The sequence below is a fragment of the Polypterus senegalus genome, chromosome 3 (assembly GCF_016835505.1).
Source record: "Polypterus senegalus isolate Bchr_013 chromosome 3, ASM1683550v1, whole genome shotgun sequence".
In the NCBI taxonomy this organism is placed as follows: Eukaryota; Metazoa; Chordata; class Cladistia; order Polypteriformes; family Polypteridae; genus Polypterus; species Polypterus senegalus.
This window is the reverse complement of record NC_053156.1, coordinates 87,456,703-87,474,221: the sequence shown is the minus strand read 5'-3', so window position 1 is coordinate 87,474,221 and position 17,519 is coordinate 87,456,703. Positions and strand designations below refer to the sequence as shown.

The following is a 17,519-nucleotide window of genomic DNA, read 5'->3' as shown; positions in this document are numbered from 1 at the left end:
GTGTATTAAGGATACAATATACTGTATAAAGAGCACGCAACAGGTGTCCTTCTCATGCGTTGTTTTTTTTTTTTGCAAAAGTACACAAAAAGGAAAGTTTACAGCCCCGTTCATCACTGTACAACATCACATACAAGTAAATCTTCTAATTTTATACACTGATAAAAACTGTTAAAAGTACAGTAATTATTGCAATAAATTGATTGTGACTTGAATGACGCCGGCCATTTCTTTATTTTTTAACAAAGCGCTTGCTGCTCATTAGAGTGTTAACTTGCGCTCTAGTTCACGTAGGCGTACACGACTGTTTCCGACTCACGTGTTGACGCACACGGATTACGTCACAACAATGCTCTATATGTGACGTAATCATCTGGTGCCACGCGTGTTGTTTTGAAGTAGACACAGAGACTATGGCAGTGTTGTTGGAGACGACGTTAGGAGACATTGTTATTGACTTATATACGGATGAAAGACCACGAGGTATGGAAATTTCCTTCTTACATCTACCGGTCTGCCTCACAATTCACATGGGAATTGCATGTTGGATTTTATTTGCTCTTAAAGGCCCTTATTATTTTCAAAGGAAACAGTACAATATATTTACAAACCGTTGACACCTTTGATTTCTATTTTCCTTCGTGCTTGTTTGTATTAACTTTTATTAAAAAAAACAACTTCTTCCAGATTAATTCGCTCCAAACTGTGCACGAGAAGCGTAGAATCGGTTCAGAACATACTTTCGATGAAGGCAGATGACAACCGTGTTGAAAATGAGTCCTTCGTTAACCTTAAACTTGCTTTGCTTAAAAAAAGACAGTGAACATGGAATAATTGATTACAAGAATGTCCTCCAAACCGGCGGTTTCCACGCGAAAAAGTTTGCAGCTTGTCATGCTCCAGTGATAGCCACTTTAGGGTAAGACAGTAATGCACGTATAGACTGTAGACTGTAACTAAACAATTGGCGTAAGGAGTTCAAGGTGTGCGCTTTTGGATAGTGTATGTTTTATTGACGTTATATGTTTAAACAAGTAAATATTCAACGCAATCAAATAATATTAAACAGCTTTTACGTGTAGAAATAACAAGAAAAAGTCTAAGACATAAAAAAGCCAATTTAAAAAAAAAAAAAAAAGTTTTTAAGTTGTTTATTAGGCAATAAATTTGAGTCTGAATACCTAATATGTATGGGAAGTTAATTCCTGGAACGGAGAAGTGAGAAGGGATGTAGTCATTAAAGAATGAGTTATTTCTTCACAATCATGGTATATATTAGATTACCACATGAAACTGTTTTCTAAAGTGAAGCATATTTTATAAATTAAAAACAATATCCAGCCCGTTCTTGTGCTTTATAGAAGGCGAAGAGTACCGGTGTCCCATCATAAAGAATAGTCTTAAAACAGAATATTCTGTGCTTTGAGAAAGCAGTGTATCCATGTTTTAAAAAAGGATATTTAAAATAGCAAACTGTTGTTTTGACCACTGTACAATCAGTAGATTTCTTTTTAAATTTTCTTCTTTTTTAGTAATTCTGTTGTGTCAGTCAGTTATTAGCCCATCCCAGCTAACATGGGGCCAAGGCAGGAACAAACCGTGGACCAGGCACCAGTCCATTGCATTTTGCAGGGCAAACACAAATACACACACACAGACACAGACCGAATGACCGACCACACATTAGGGTCAATTTAGTATCGACAGTCTACCTATACCTAAACTACATTTCTTTGAACAGTGGGGGGAAACCCACATAGACACTGAGAGAACATGCAAACATGCAGGGAGGATCTGGGACATAAACCCTAACCCTGGTTTCCTTACTGCTGCTCTGTGTGTGTATATATATTTATTTATCTATCTATTTTTTTAAAGACTTTCTGTAAAAATTAAGTTCTATCTGTTTCTCAATCGTTTTGGGATTCAACCATTTTAAACGAGACTGGCTGTCCACTTAAAGTCGCCAACTACCTCTCTCTTCTTCCTTTGAAGCCAAATTTCAGCTCCCTGGAGACTGTCTTGCCTGCAGAGCGGTGAGGAGGTGTTTGGCACCAGTGGTGTGGGTTCACCTTGGAAGTTTTGACATTATTAAACGTTGATGCCAAGTGTTAAATAATGTCTCTTTTCTGTCGACAGCTAGACAATAATTACTGGAAATTACACTTACGGTCACCTAATAAAATCAATAATGTGTCTTTGGGTGTTCAAATAAATAATTCCAATGAATAAAGGTAAAATCTCAAGTGGTGGAGAGTTAAAATTCTTTTCGTCCTTCCTCAGATCTCTCTCTCTTACTGTCATGACAATGGGAGAGATTAAAGTCACAGCCCATCACATCTTTGATCTCCCACAGAGATCAGAACTGCACTATGCACAGTCTGCTGGGTTTCCAGAGCTCCTTGCCCATCCGCAGAGGCTGCTATATCTGTCTTTTTCCATGACACAACCTGCTGCATCCCAGACTGTCCATGTAGGTCCGAACCACTACTGCCGTGACTTCTTCCTTGTTCTGGGGCACCTCACTTATCTTTAAACCTCCTTTTTCTATCCATCTTCCAGTGCTTTCTCTCCCTCTCATCAGTTCCACTGCTCAACTGACATGATTACTGACACACTTCTGGAGCATTCACTGCACTTGGTCCAGCTCTCTTAAAAATTATCTGCCAGCCCAACACTGTCTTTTTCTGTATTCCATTACCTATCACATCAGCAATCACATACTCTCATAACAAAAAAAAAAACAAAAAATTACCCCTACCACGGACCCATTCCCCTTTTATTCACTGGCAGGCAGTGTCAGCTAATTAGTCTGTTGGAATCGGTTCATTAAGCCAGTGTCTGCTTTCAGTTTGTACAGCACACAAGTTGCCATTCTGCAACATGAGGACAAGAGCTGTGCCAATGAAAGTCAAGGGAGCCATTATGAAGCTGAAAACAAGATTAAATCCATTAGATACATTGGTAAAGCATTAGAATTACCTAAATCAATTGTCTGGAATATCATTAAGAAGAAAGAATACACTAATGAGCTCAGTAATTGCAAAGGGACTGGTGGCCAAAGAGGACCTCCAGTGCAGAAGAATCCTGGCTATGGTAAATCCCCCAAAAGCTTGTCCCACAGATTAGAAACTGTCTCCAGGAGGCAGATGTGATGTCCGAGAAGACTTCATGAACAGAAATAGGCCAGACTGCAAGATGCAAACCACTAGTTAACCACAAAAACAGGACAGCCAGATTACAGTTTGTTAAAAAGTATTAAACAAGCCTGCAGAATTCTGGGAAATGGTTTTTTGGACAGATGAGACAAAGATGAACCTGTATTAGAGTGATGGCAAGAACAAAGTGTGGAGATGAAAAAGAACTGCCCAAAATCCAAATTCTGCCACCTCAGCTGTTAAACATGGTGGTGGGGGTGTTATGGTTTGAGTATGAATGGCTGGCCCACTTATCTTATCTTCATTGATGGTGTAACTGCTGATAGCTCTGAGATGTGCATAGATACCTCGTTTGCTTAAATTCCAGTAAATGCCTCCAAGCTCATTGGAAGGCGCTTCATCCTACAATATGATTATGATCACAAACATTCTGTTAAGGCAAAGACAAAAATGAAGATTTCTTAAATGGCCAACCAAGCCAATCCATCCAATTTAAATCCAACTGAGAATGCCTTCCATATGCTGAAAAGAAAATTTAAGGGGCAAGCCGCAGTAACAAGCAGGAGCTGAAGATGACTGCGTTAGTGGCTAGGCAGAGCATCACCACAAAAGATACTCGGCACCTGGTGATGTCTATACATTGCAGACTTCAAGTAGTCATTGTATGCATGGGATATGCAACAAAGTACTAAAAATGATTGTTTTAACATACCTACCATTGCTATGTCCCAAAGATTATGGTGGCATGAAATGGGGGACCATGTAGGAAAAGTGTTGTCATTTCTGCATGCTGCATGCTGACTGAAATGTATTCAACCACTGTTAAATTAAAGTCTGCGATGTGCACTGTGATCAAATCTGAATTGTTTGATTTGTATTTTTACACCGTGGAGCAAATCAAGAAAAAATGTGTCATTGTCCCAAAGATTATGGAGGGTACTATACTGTATATATAGTGGATTTTATATGTATCTCTAAATTAAAACTAAAAACCTTTCTTTTTTTGCTTTAATCTTATCACAGCTTCCTTGAATTTTTTGAAGTTATGCAAGATAAAATACTACAACTACTGTCTTATTCACAAAGTCCAAGTAAGAGCTTTACATTTTTCTATTAAGGTTTGTTCATGCCAGAAACTTTTGTAAATGTACTAATTTGCTTCCCTTTCTTGAAGATGTTTTCTTTTTTTAGGACTACCTTAAACAAAGATCTTTGTTATTGGTTTGTGGTTAGTGCATCATTTTCACTGCTCTATTTGGGTTTGATTCCTGGCTTGGTCACAGAATATATCGAGTTTTCCCCTAGTATAGTATATCAGTGTGCTTTTACAGACACCCTAATGTCCTCTTAAACTATGGTAGAATAATAAATTTTAAATTGCTCAATACAAAGGAATGTGGGCATGTGTGTGATTGAGTCCATTCATGTATTGGCTTCTTGTCTAGAAAAGCTCCTATGTTGCACCTTATTTTTCTTGTGTCACTGTATTGGATTAAACCTTAATAATAATAGTTTCATTATTAAACCCACTTCATCCAGTTAATGGCCACAAGTACTGGAGTCTATCCTGGCAACACTGGGTGCAGGAAGTGAATCATGCCTAGACTGGAAACCTGTCCATCACAGGACATACTTCCTCACATACAAACCTTAACCCATATGGGACCAGTTTAGAGTTACTAATGAACCTATACTGCACAAGTTTGGGATGTGGGACTGAAGTGGCATTCCCAGTGAAAAACCCCACACAGACAATGCCCATGGCAGGATTTGATCCCAGCACTGAGGAGCTCTGAAGAAGCATCCCTAACCACTGCACAACCCTGACATCTCTTAATAATAATAATAATAATACTATCGGAGCTAATATATTTTTTTTAATGTGAAATGGTAAATGCTGTACCCAGTGATTGTTATGAACAGTTTGTCATACAGATCTGCTTCCTGCTTCTGCCATAACATGCCTGTAAGGAGAGACGTGGTTTATGCAGTATGTTACTGTGAAGCTAATTTAAAGTTCCGAGCAATATATTTTCAAAAAATATGCCATTATCGATTGATTTTCCAGCTAGCCTGTTTTTACTGCAAAATAGAGCATATTTCTTCCATGAAATAAAATTGTTGTTTCAAACTACAGAATGTTACTGTAATGTTACACAGGTGAAAAAAGAGAACTTGAAAAACCCAACTAACATGGCAACCAATTAAATTATGAATGATATTATTTTTTTATTTAAATATTACTAATATAATTAATTATAACTAAGCAAAAATCCAAAATATCAGAAAAGGAGGGAAGTTAACACAGTGGCAAAATATAGAGTACAATTACAAATTAACTACATTTAAATAATTAAAGCACTGCACTGGAAAAGTAAGCACTAAAGCAAAAATATTAAAAATGAAATTATACCTAATAGAGGGTAGGAATAAAGAGTAGAAGACCTAAACCAAGAAAATGGCATGAACATAAGGAGAATCAATAATAACGAGAACATAAACAGTAAAATAAGTCTTAGTTATAAATGGAACTTGGTCCTTAATCAGAAAAGGTAACATACTCATTTTATGGTGGAGGAAGCCCTCGTAATAATTGAAACAGTGTGGCCAATACTAAGACATACACTACCAGAGCCAAATATAACACTGTACTAATACTGGGTAAGGCCTCCTTTTGCTCTCAATCAGCCTCAGTTCTTCATGGTGTGGATTCCACAAGATGACAGAAAAATTCCTTTGAGGTTTTGGTCCATGTTGACATGATTCCATCACGCAATTTTTACAGGTCTGTTTTTCCACATCTGCTTCTCTGAAGTAAATATGATATCAAAAAATCTTCCCAAATTATTCTGAAGGAGACATCTAAGCATCACACCTGTTATGACATGATGTTGAGTTCAAAATGGGCCAACATGCCAATGATCTTTAACCTGCTAGGAGATCCTGTAGTTTAGACTTGTCCACAAAATACTGGCTGTGTTGTATGATGGTTTAAAATGCAACTATAAATTTCACTGTATTATGTACATGTGACAGTACTACTGTTAATACTATTACTGGTGTGTTGACCAAGACTAACCTGCCAAAACTGTCTGTCCCAGGAGTAGCATGATAATCATGTTCCCTTTATAATTAAAATGCTTTTCTGTCCACCTCTGCTTTCATTTACACTTTGAGCTGTGTACTGATGCATGTCTATTTGTAAGACAAAAAAGAACAAAGCCCATATTTAAAAGAACTTATACATCCCTACCAGTGAGATTTAAATTTCATTTTTAGGAATGGCTAAGTCAGGGCAGTACAGTAGCGCAGTGGCAGCACTGCTGTCTCGCAGTAAGGAGACCTGTGTTCGCTTCTTGGATCTTCCCTGCGTGGAGTTTGCATGTTCTCCCTGTGTTTGTGTGTCTCCTACAGTCCAAAGACATGCAGGGTAGGTGCATTAGCGATCCTGAATTGTCCCTAGTATGCACTTGATGTGTGGGTGTGTGTGCCCTGCGATGGGCTGGTGCCCTGCCCGGGGTTTGTTTCCTGCCTTGCGCCCTGTGATGGTTGGGATTTGCTCCAGTAGACCACCGAGGCCCTGTAGTTGGGATATAGCGGGTTGGATGATGGATGGATGGATGGAATGGCTAAGTCAGATCTCATAACATTAGAGTTAAGGCATGATGTTTTTACAATTAAATATGTAAGACAATAAGTAAATAAATAGCTAATGTTTAATTACTGTTATAGCTAACAAAAGTAGCCACTGCCGCCACAGTTTATTTAAGTTTAAAGGTTTGCTTTGGACACAGGGCATTATTTTGCCTTAATACATAAAGAAAAATGTGTTATTTTAGTTAAATATTACTCTTTATCACGTGTGGGTTTAGATCATTTTTTTTAATCCAATGCATAAGAAAGTATGTGGTTTGCATACTTTATATGAGCTCTGAATATTGCACACTTTATGGATATTTGAACCTTGACTTAACATTTTGCAATGATAGTTTAATAGTACTTGATGTGGATAATTTTATTAAATTGCCTGTTAGACTTTTCCTATTGTTGTTCTTATGCATTTTGCAATCATTTTAATCTGTATGGTTCTGGCAAATTTTGCCTGCAGCTTTCATTTTCTGGTAGAGCTTTACTTTCTGAGGGAACAGTTTGAAAATATATCTTGGGCATGGACAGTATGGGGACTTTGTTAGTTACACAGAGACATGCAGAAGTACACTGTACACTATGGTCAAGCTTGTTTTTTCGTCTTGTTTCTCAACCCATTCCTTAAATGTGACAATGAAAGTGTCTTTAACCATTATACATTCATTTGTACTACATCCCAAAATGTGATACCTCATTACTCTTTTGCCTTTTTGCACCTTTAGCAGACAATGATATGTAAAGGTTTTTACCCTAGCCAAAATGCATTATTGTATAAGTAAGATATTGTTTATATAGAGTATAGCAGGTATATTTTAGAAAGTTATGTCTCTACCTGTATGATTGATATCTGTATGATATTCTTAATTCTTGTTCTATATATTCTAGAGAGACTTTGTAATACAGACTGGGGATCCAACCGGTACTGGTCGGGGTGGAGATTCAGTTTTTGTGTAGGTATTTCTTTTTATTTAATTATACTGAAAATAAGTTGATTAAAGCAACTCTTAAAGGCAGAATAAATAGAAAAAAATAATTGGTACCTTTACCAAAAAAGTTTATTTTTTATTAACATGACTGTTAAAGTGATGCTACATATTCATATTTTACTCTTATTTGCATTAAAAATATTTGCAATTTAAACAGCAATAACTCTGTTGGAATTTGTACTTTCAGTAAACTTTATGGTGATCAAGCTAGATTTTTTGATGCAGAGAAAGTGCCTCGCATCAAACACAAGAAAAGAGGAACAGTGTCCATGGTGAATAATGGGAGTGATGAGCATGGATCACAGGTATGTATGTATGTGTGTGTATGTATATATATATATATATATATATATATATATATATATATATTTATTTATTTATTTATTTATTTATTTTTACTCTATGAAGAAAAGGACAACTTTATATTAAATGAATGATTAAAGCAGAGTGTACTTACAAATGTGATACATTTCTAAGTTATTTTTCATGATTAAGTACTTCCTGGCAGTTTAAATTATACCGTGTGTGTTTTTTGCAATTGTAACAGATGGTATAATTGATTTAATATTGCTAAGCTGGTTTCAGGCAAAGAAATGTAAACCACATTCAGCCGCCTCAAGACAATTAAGAAACAATGTATACGATAACATGTACCAATTCCTTTAATTATGATGAAGTGCAGATTAGACAAAATACAATGTGTATGACCTAAACCTTTTCTTTGAAATGAAGACGTTTATGAAAATGTTTATTTATTCAGTGAGTATGATGTTCTACACAATCCAAAGGCAAATGGAAACTGAAAGAACTCTGATAGGAAGAGATCTGGCCAACCCAAAGTCGCAACCCAATCAGAAGACAAGTTTCTGAGGGTCACCATATTGCATGATAGGAGATGTGCTGCAGGTTTGACAAGGTGAATGGCAGTAAGAAAGCCATTCCTTAATGGACAAAATAGGGCCTTGAAATACTGGCTGTGGACTACTGCAGAATGGACAAAGTTTCCTCTTCACAGTAGAATCTGAGACTTGGTTTTTTCGACCACTGTTAAGCTGTACTTGAAGCTGTTGTGCTCTGAAGCGCCTATCACACAAGCTGGTAACCCTCTGAAACTGTATATATATGTATGCATATTTATTTTACTTGGAAATGTGTTAGTTTTTTTACCTTTTGAATAACTACAGTGGTGTGAAAAACTATTTGCCCCCTTCCTGATTTCTTATTTTTTTGCATGTTTGTCACACAAAATGTTTCTGATCATCAAACACATTTAACCATTAGTCAAATATAACACAAGTAAACACAAAATGCAGTTTTTAAATGATGGTTTTTATTATTTAGGGAGAAATAAAATCCAAACCTACATGGCCCTGTGTGAAAAAGTAATTGCCCCATTGTTAAAAAATAACCTAACTGTGGTGTATCACACCTGAGTTCAATTTCCGTAGCCACCCCCAGGCCTGATTACTGCCACACCTGTTTCAATCAAGAAATCACTTAAATAGGAGCTGCCTGACACAGAGAAGTAGACCAAGAGCACCTCAAAAGCTAGACATCATGCTAAGATCCAAAGAAATTCAGGAACAAATGAGAACAGAAGTAATTGAGATCTATCAGTCTGGTAAAGGTTATAAAGCCATTTCTAAAGCTTTGGGACTCCAGCGAACCACAGTGAGAGCCATTATCCACAAATGGCAAAAACATGGAACAGTGGTGAACCTTCCCAGGAGTGGCCGGCCGACCAAAATTACCCCAAGAGCGCAGAGACGACTGATCCGAGAGGTCACAAAAGACTCCAGGACAACGTCTAAAGAACTGCAGGCCTCACTTGCCTCAATTAAGGTCAGTGTTCACGACTCCACCATAAGAAAGAGACTGGCAAAAACGGCCTGCATGGCAGATTTCCAAGACGCAAACCACTGTTAAGCAAAAAGAACATTAGGGCTCGCCTCAATTTTGCTAAGAAACATCTCAATGATTGCCAAGACTTTTGGGAAAATACCTCGTGGACTGATGAGACAAAAGTTGAACTTTTTGGAAGGCAAATGTCCCGTTACATCTGGTGTAAAAGGAACACAGCATTTCAGAAAAAGAACATCATACCAACAGTAAAATATGGTGGTGGTAGTGTGATGGTCTGGGGTTGTTTTGCTGCTTCAGGACCTGGAAGGCTTGCTGTGATAGATGGAACCATGAATTCTACTGTCTACCAAAAATTCCTGAAGGAGAATGTCCGGCCATCTGTTCGTCAACTCAAGCTGAAGCGATCTTGGGTGCTGCAACAGGACAATGACCCAAAACACACCAGCAAATCCACCTCTGAATGGCTGAAGAAAAACAAAATGAAGACTTTGAAGTGGCCTAGTCAAAGTCCTGACCTGAATCCAATTGAGATGCTATGGCATGACCTTAAAAAGGCGGTTCATGCTAGAAAACCTTCAAATAAAGCTGAATTACAACAATTCTACAAAGATGAGTGGGCTAAAATTCCTCCAGAGCGCTGTAAAAGACTCATTGCAAGTTATTCGCAAACACTTGATTGCTGTTATTGCTGCTAAGGTTGGCCCAACCAGTTATTAGGTTCAGGGGGCAATTACTTTTTCACACAGGGCCATTTTGGATTTTTTTTTCTCCCTAAATAATAAAAACCATCATTTAAAAACTGCATTTTGTGTTTACTTGTGTTATATTTGACTAATGGTTAAATGTGTTTGATGATCAGAAACATTTTGTGTGACAAACATGCAAAAGAATAAGAAATCAGGAAGGGGGCAAATGGTTTTTCACACCACTGTATTTTCTAGAAAGATATTTGACATTCATTCTGTACCTGAAATGTTTACATGTTTTAGTTTCTTATTACAACCGGAGAGAACTTGGATTACCTGAATGGAGTGCACACTGTATTTGGTGAAGTTACAGAAGGCATGGATGTCCTGGCAAAAATAAATGAAGTTTTCGTGGATAAAGATTTTATCCCATACCAGGATATAAGGTGTGAATCTGTTATATACTTTTATGTTATATTTAATTCAACAGCATTATTATTTTAAATACTAGGTGCCTTCGCTCGCCAATCCCCGTGTTTGTTTTTCCGGATATACACTTTTAAGATTTTTTTTTCTTTGAATTGTTGCTATTTCATTTGTTTCAATTTTATTTTAGAATTTCTGTAAAAACAATATTTGGAATCTTTTGAGTCCCAATATGCTGAATCTTTTAAATGAGGCCAGTGAGACATGTGTTTAATGACTTTGTACCATAATTCAGGATAGGTTTCTCTGTTTGGAATTTCAGCACAGACAAAACGATCTACATCATCGGCATTTAATAATTTTTTTTTGCAAAGTAACCAATAAATGCATGTGAGGTAAACCAAATTTAAACTTCAAAGTCTTACAATATTTACATACTTCTGACATATCACCTATGTCCATATATTCAATCTCTTCGTTTTTTCATTATTTCTCCGAATAATAATTTCTCTTTTTTTGCGTTAATGCGATGTTTACTTTCTTTGTTTTGACACTGTCATTTTTTTCTGCTGTCATATTCTGTATCTTGCTTGGCATGTGTTTCTCGCCTACATTTTTTTTGAGTTTTATGAAGTCCAGTTTTCATTATCTCTAACCTGTTCTGCATGTGTTTGGCCCCCTTGTTTTTTAACCTCTTTATGACGTGTTACTTTGTTTTCTACTTTGTCTTTTATTTCTGACCTCACTTTGTCCTGCCTTTTTTTCAATGACACCTGGTCCGTGGTGATTATTTTCCCTTTTTCGAGTAATAATTTCCATTTGTTTGTGCTACTGCGATCTTTACTTTCTTTTTGTTATACTTTCTAATTTTCCTACTTTCATATTCTTTAACTTTCTCCACATGTGTATCGTGACTTTTTTTGAGCCTTTCCAATTCCACTGCTTTCATAATCTCTAACCTGCTATGCATGTGTATAGCGCCAACATTTGTGAATGTCTTTATGAAGTTCTGTTTTGTCTTTTACTCTCTGTCTTTTAATTCTAAGCCCAATTGGACGTGCTTTTTTTCAATTCCAGTTGTTCCAGGCTGATAATTACTTTCCTTATTTTCTGAATTTGCACCTAGATTATTCTTTTACTTTTTTGCTCTTTTTTCACTCCAACGCTTTTGAGCCTCTTTTCTCCATGCTGCTTTCTTCTTCGCTTACTTGTCGACTTTTCATTTATAACATATTGTCCTTATAACGCTTTATATGTGCTGAGACCCCTGGATCTGTGTGTGCAGCCTTTACACGACTGATTGTTTTGCTGCCCATGGTCTTATTTGATATCGGTTGTAAGTAGGGCGTGTCTTGCAAGAATCTCATGTTCTACGTCGTCGTGAGACGGTCCTGGGTCAGTCTCTTGGCCCAAAGTCTTATATTTAAGGTCCCCACGAGACTCTCTGTGGCCAATCTCTTTGTCTCGCGGGTCTTTTAAGTGTTTTCTGTGATCTTAACGTGAAGATCACATCTCGTCTCCCGTCTTTCTCACCCAGGATTTTTTTTTAATAATAGAGAGATTACTGGTATAGTTGCTGGCTCCCTGAAACTTTGAATTTGAATAAAGGGGTTCTGAAAATGGATTGATAGATCTTCTGATATTTGGATGGCAATAACATTTGGGTTTCACTTGACCTTTTTTATTATTCCAGTCCTATAAGCACACAAGTAGTTATCCTTTATGTACCTCCAAACTCAACATTGTTAGTAGATTTATGAGCTTTATTTGACTGAAGGTGACTGATATGTATGTACAGTTATTCTTTACATCATTGCTTTGATATTTAATGTTTCATGCTATCGTCTTGTCTTTTTGAAATTCGTTACATTAGTTTTCCATGTGTTTTCCATATTCTTTGAAATGTTATTTTCATGATTATTTTAATGTTTGAAATAGTTACCTCTGCTTATTGCTGTTTTTTTTTCTTTGCTCTCAACTTCATGATCTTGATACGCAGTAAATAATTACATTAGTGATGGTTATTATTAGTAAGGTTTAAAGACTATAAAAATGAATTTTTAGCAGCAAGCTCAAAACATGCTACTGAAACCCACCCCACAGGGTTGCAAGAACCAGTGGCCATAATTTTTTATGCATTATCATAAGAACACAATTAGTAAGAACAGGCAGTTCAGACCAGTGTAACCTGACCTTTTGTTTTCATCTAATGTAAATACAGTATTCAGTTTCCCTGTTTACATGAAAGGAGTGAGCTTCTTAGCAAGGCTGTCACCTGTATGTTTGCCTGAACAATTTTGAGCCTGTCGTATCACCAGTTTCATCTGTCACAACTTAGAGTTTGCACATTCTTCCTGCTTCTGCCTTGGTTTCCTCCTACATGCCAAAGGGGTGTGTGTGTGTGTGTGTGTTCGTCCTGTGATGAACTAGCACCCAGTCCAAGGTTTGTTCCTGCCTTGTGCCCTGTGCTAGCTGGGATAGCATCCAGCAAATCCCTCCGACTCTGTTCAGGACTGTGCGGGTTAGAAAATGACTGACTGACTCTTCATCTATGTACAGGCATTTTAATGTGACTTGGGCAGGGTAATACATCAAACATTCAATTTGATATTTGAGAAATATCAATATGCAAAATCCAATATCAGGACATTTGGCACTTTCATTTGATTTTCCACAATTACATCTGAATTTTAAATAAAGTCTGTAAAATCTCCAGCATTCTTTTGCCCATTTTACATGGTAGTGATGATTGTGGAAAAACAAAAGTGAGCAAGGATCAGAAGAGGAAGAGTTTAGCACAGGTAGGGTTAGCTGTCCTGTTTGCATATATTTTTTTTTTCCCTTGAATGGCTTAAGCAGAAGAGTTATGTCAGGAAGTGCATCCGGTGTAAAATTTTTCTAAATCAATATGGGACAACAATACAAATTTCCATACCGGATCGGTCGAGCCCCGGGTTAACAACGACCTCCGCCAGTGCTGTTAGCCAACAGGGTGCTGGCAGAAATTGGGCTACTGTTGGCCGAAGAAGGAGAAGAAGAATGGGGGAGACATTTCTAGAGGCAGGAGGAAAGTTAAGAGAGTCGAACTGAGGGTAGGAACTTTGAATGTTGGCAGTATGACTGATAAGGGGAGAGAGTTAGCAGATACTGTATGATGGAGAGAAGGTAAGGTTGATATATTGTGCATGCAGGAGACTAAATGGAAGGGGGAGTAAGGCCAGGTGGATTGGAGGTGGATTCAAATTGTTCTAGCATGGTGTAGATGGGAGGAGAAATGGGCTAGGAGTTATTCTGAAGGAACAGTATGTCAAGAGTGTTTTGGAGGTGAAAAGAGTGTCAGGCAGAGTAATGATTATGAAGCTGGAAATTGGAGATGTGATGATGAATGTTGTTAGTGCATATGCATTGCAAGATGGGTGTGCAATGGGTGAGAAAAGATTTTTGTAGTGAGTTGGATTAAATACCCTAGGGACAGAAAGTGGTGATTGTAGCAGATTTCAATGGGCATGTTGATGAAGGGAACAGGGGAGACGAGGAGGTGATGGGTAGGTATGGTGTCAAGGAGAGGAATGAAGAAGGTCAGAGGATAGTGGATTTTGCCAAAAGGATTGACATGGCTGTGGTGAATACGTATTTTAAAAAGATTGAGGAACATAGGGTTACGTAAAAGAGTGGAGGAAGATGCACACAGGTAGATTACATTCTGTGCTGAAGAGTTGATCTGAAGGAGATTGAAGACTGTAAAGTGGTGGCAGGGGAAAGTGTAGTTAAGCAGCATAGGATGGTGGTCTGTAGGATGACTTTGGAGATCAAGAACAGGAAGAGAGTGAGGGCAGAGCCAAGGATCAAATGGTGGAACTTGAAAAAGGAAGACTGCAAGGTTGAGTTTAGGGAGGATGTGAGACAGGCACTGGGTGGCAGTGAAGAGTTACCAGCCAGCTGGGAAACTACAGCAGATGTAGTAAGGGTGACAGCAAGAAGGGTGCTTGGTGTGATATCTGGAAAGAGGAAGGAGGAAAAGGAAACCTGGTGGTGGAATGAGGAAATACAGGAGAGTACACAGAGGAAGAGGATGGCAAAGAAGAAGTGGGATAGTCAGAGAGATGCAAAAAGTAGACAAGAGTACAAGTAGATACGGCACAAGGTGAAGAGAGGGGTGGGGAAGGCTAAAGAAAAGGCATATGATGAGTTGTATGAGAGGTTGGACACCAAGGAGGGAGAAAAGGACCTGTATCGATTGGCTAGACAGAGGGACCGAGCTGGGTAAGATGTGCAGCAGGTTAGGGTGATAAAGGATAAAGATGGAAACATACTGACAAATGAGGAGAGTGTCGAGCAGATGGAAAGAGTACTTTGAGAGGCTGATGAATGAAGAGAACAAGAGAGAGAAGAGGTTGGATAATGTGGAGATAGTGAATCAGGAAGTGCAACGGATTAGCAAGGAGGAAGGAAGGACAGCTATGAAGAGGATGAAAAATGGAAAGGCCGTTGGTCCAGATGACATACCTATGGAAGCATGGAGGTGTTTAGGAGAGATGGCAGTGGAGTTTTTAACGAGATTGTTTAATGGAATCTTAGAAAGTGAGAGGATGTCTGATGAGTGGAGAAGAAGTGTACTGGTGCCAATATTTAAGAATAAGGGGGATGTGCAGGACTGCAGTAACTAACTACAGGGGAATAAAATTGATGAGCCACAGCATGAAGTTATGGGAAAGAGTAGTGGAAGCTAGGTTAAGCAGTGAGAAGCACTGCCGTGTACTATGATTTTTGCTGATTACATTGTGATCTGTAGCGATAGTAGGGAGCAGGTTAAGGAGGCCCTGTAGAGGTGGAGATGTGCTCTAGAGAGGAGAGGAATGAAGGTCAGTAGGAACAAGACAGAATACATGTGTGTAAATGAGAGGGAGGTCAGTGGAATGGTGATGCAGGGAGTAGAGATGGCGAAGGTGGATGGGTTTAAATACTTGGTATCAACAGTACAGAGTAATGGGGATTGTGGAAGAGAGGTGAAAATGAGAGTGCAGGCAGGGTGGAATGGGTGGAGAAGAGCGTCAGGAGTGATTTGTGACAGACGGGATATCAGCAAGAGTGAAAGGGAAGGTCTATAGGATGGTAGTGAGACCAGCTATGTTATATGGGTTGGAGACGGTGGCACTGACCAGAAAGCAGGAGACAGAGCTGGAGGTAACAGAGTTAAAGATGCTAAATTTGCATTGGCTATGACGAGGATGGATAGGATTAGAAATGAGTACATTAGAGGGTCGGCTCAAGTTGGACGGTTGGGAGGCAAAGTCAGAGAGGCAAGATTGCATTGGTTTGTACATGTGCAGAGGAGAGATGTTGGGTATATTGGGAGAAGGATGCTAATGATAGAGCTGCCAGGTAAGAGAAAAAGAGGAAGGCCTAAGCAAAGGTTTATGGATGTGGTGAGAGAGGACATGCAGGTGATGGGTGTAACAGAACAACATGCAGAGGACAGAAAGATATGGAAGAAGATGATCCGCTAAGGCAACCCCTTATGGGAGTAGCCGAAAGAAGAAAAAGAAAGAAGTAGGAACATCTAAAGATAAGACATTACTGCATACAAAGGGGCCATCCTTGCCTTAAAGTGTATCTGCTAAGCAAACTTCCATGTGATGTTTGCTATTCAGCTGCACACTATATGCAATAGTGACCTATTGCAATGCAAAGAACACTTTCACCTGCGTAACTTGTGCCCAAAGAATACTTGTAGTTTGTCAGTGATTAGATAACTACAGCAACTAACAGTTCACATGACATCAGAGGTGACACGTCCATGCAGCCAAAGTCCTCATTCATTAGTTTTAGTCTGTTTCCACTCTGTTGAAATAATACAAGTGGGAATAAAAACGGCAGCCATTGTCCTTTTCTTTTGTGTGAATTTGGTGTTCCATTATCAAATATGGTGTAAACTATGTGATTGGACTTTTTCATAATTGAGTTTGTGTTTTTTGTTTAGCAAATAAGTGTAGCTTCTTAATTGCAGTAATGAGCATTCAGTGTATGGCACATTCATTTTGCATTAACATTTATAAATATGTTGTACTGGTTCTCTGAATCTGTTAGGATTATTAGAGGAAGTCACATATATAACTATATTTTGTAAGCAGAGGTTAGTAATAGGATAATAAAATTTTAATCGATTAAAACAATAACAGTCTGTGCAATTTTATAATACCAAATGCCAATGGAGAATTTACTTTGCTTTTCATTGGGATTGAAAGTGAAAATAAACCATCGCTTCCCTTCTCAGAAGTTCAACCGCCCTGATTTGATTCTTCCCTGGCCCTGGGCTTGTAAAGTACATTCCTGTACTGTAGAAAAAGAAAGATTCAAGAAACTGTTAACAGTGGGTGCAAAGTATGATTTGCCTGGCTGTAGTAAACACATGAGTTACTATGTTGGTATATGTTTTAAAATAAATAACCTGCAGAATTTTTGTATTTGATATCAATAACAGTGAAATGTCACAATATTGGATACTACAACAAAAACAGAAATTCATTTCACCAGCTTTTTAATTAAAAGTAACTTCACTACTCAGGAACAAAATATTGTGTCTCTCTTTGGAATACAGTATAAAATTGCTGCACCGTATACAAATGTTGAATTTTAATTTGGGGATTTTTCCTGTTTAACAAATTGGGGTATGTTATAAATATAGAGGGGCAACATAGAGCTTACAAACAATCATCACATAATGGAATACATGATTTATCTTACCATGTGTG

General features: G+C 38.0%; 1 protein-coding gene across 1 annotated transcript in view; it reads left to right on the top strand.

Annotated features, from left to right (window-relative positions):
- The first annotated feature begins 364 nt into the window (after positions 1-364).
- The window catches only part of ppil4 (peptidylprolyl isomerase (cyclophilin)-like 4), a 46,418-nt gene continuing 29,263 nt past the window's right edge, over positions 365-17,519 (top strand). Inside the window, exons 1-5 of the mRNA XM_039747567.1 lie at positions 365-483; positions 4,182-4,249; positions 7,692-7,756; positions 7,980-8,097; positions 10,645-10,787. Coding sequence (XP_039603501.1) covers positions 414-483; positions 4,182-4,249; positions 7,692-7,756; positions 7,980-8,097; positions 10,645-10,787 — 464 coding nt within the window. The 5' untranslated portion in view covers positions 365-413. The remainder of the gene's footprint in view (positions 484-4,181; positions 4,250-7,691; positions 7,757-7,979; positions 8,098-10,644; positions 10,788-17,519) is intronic.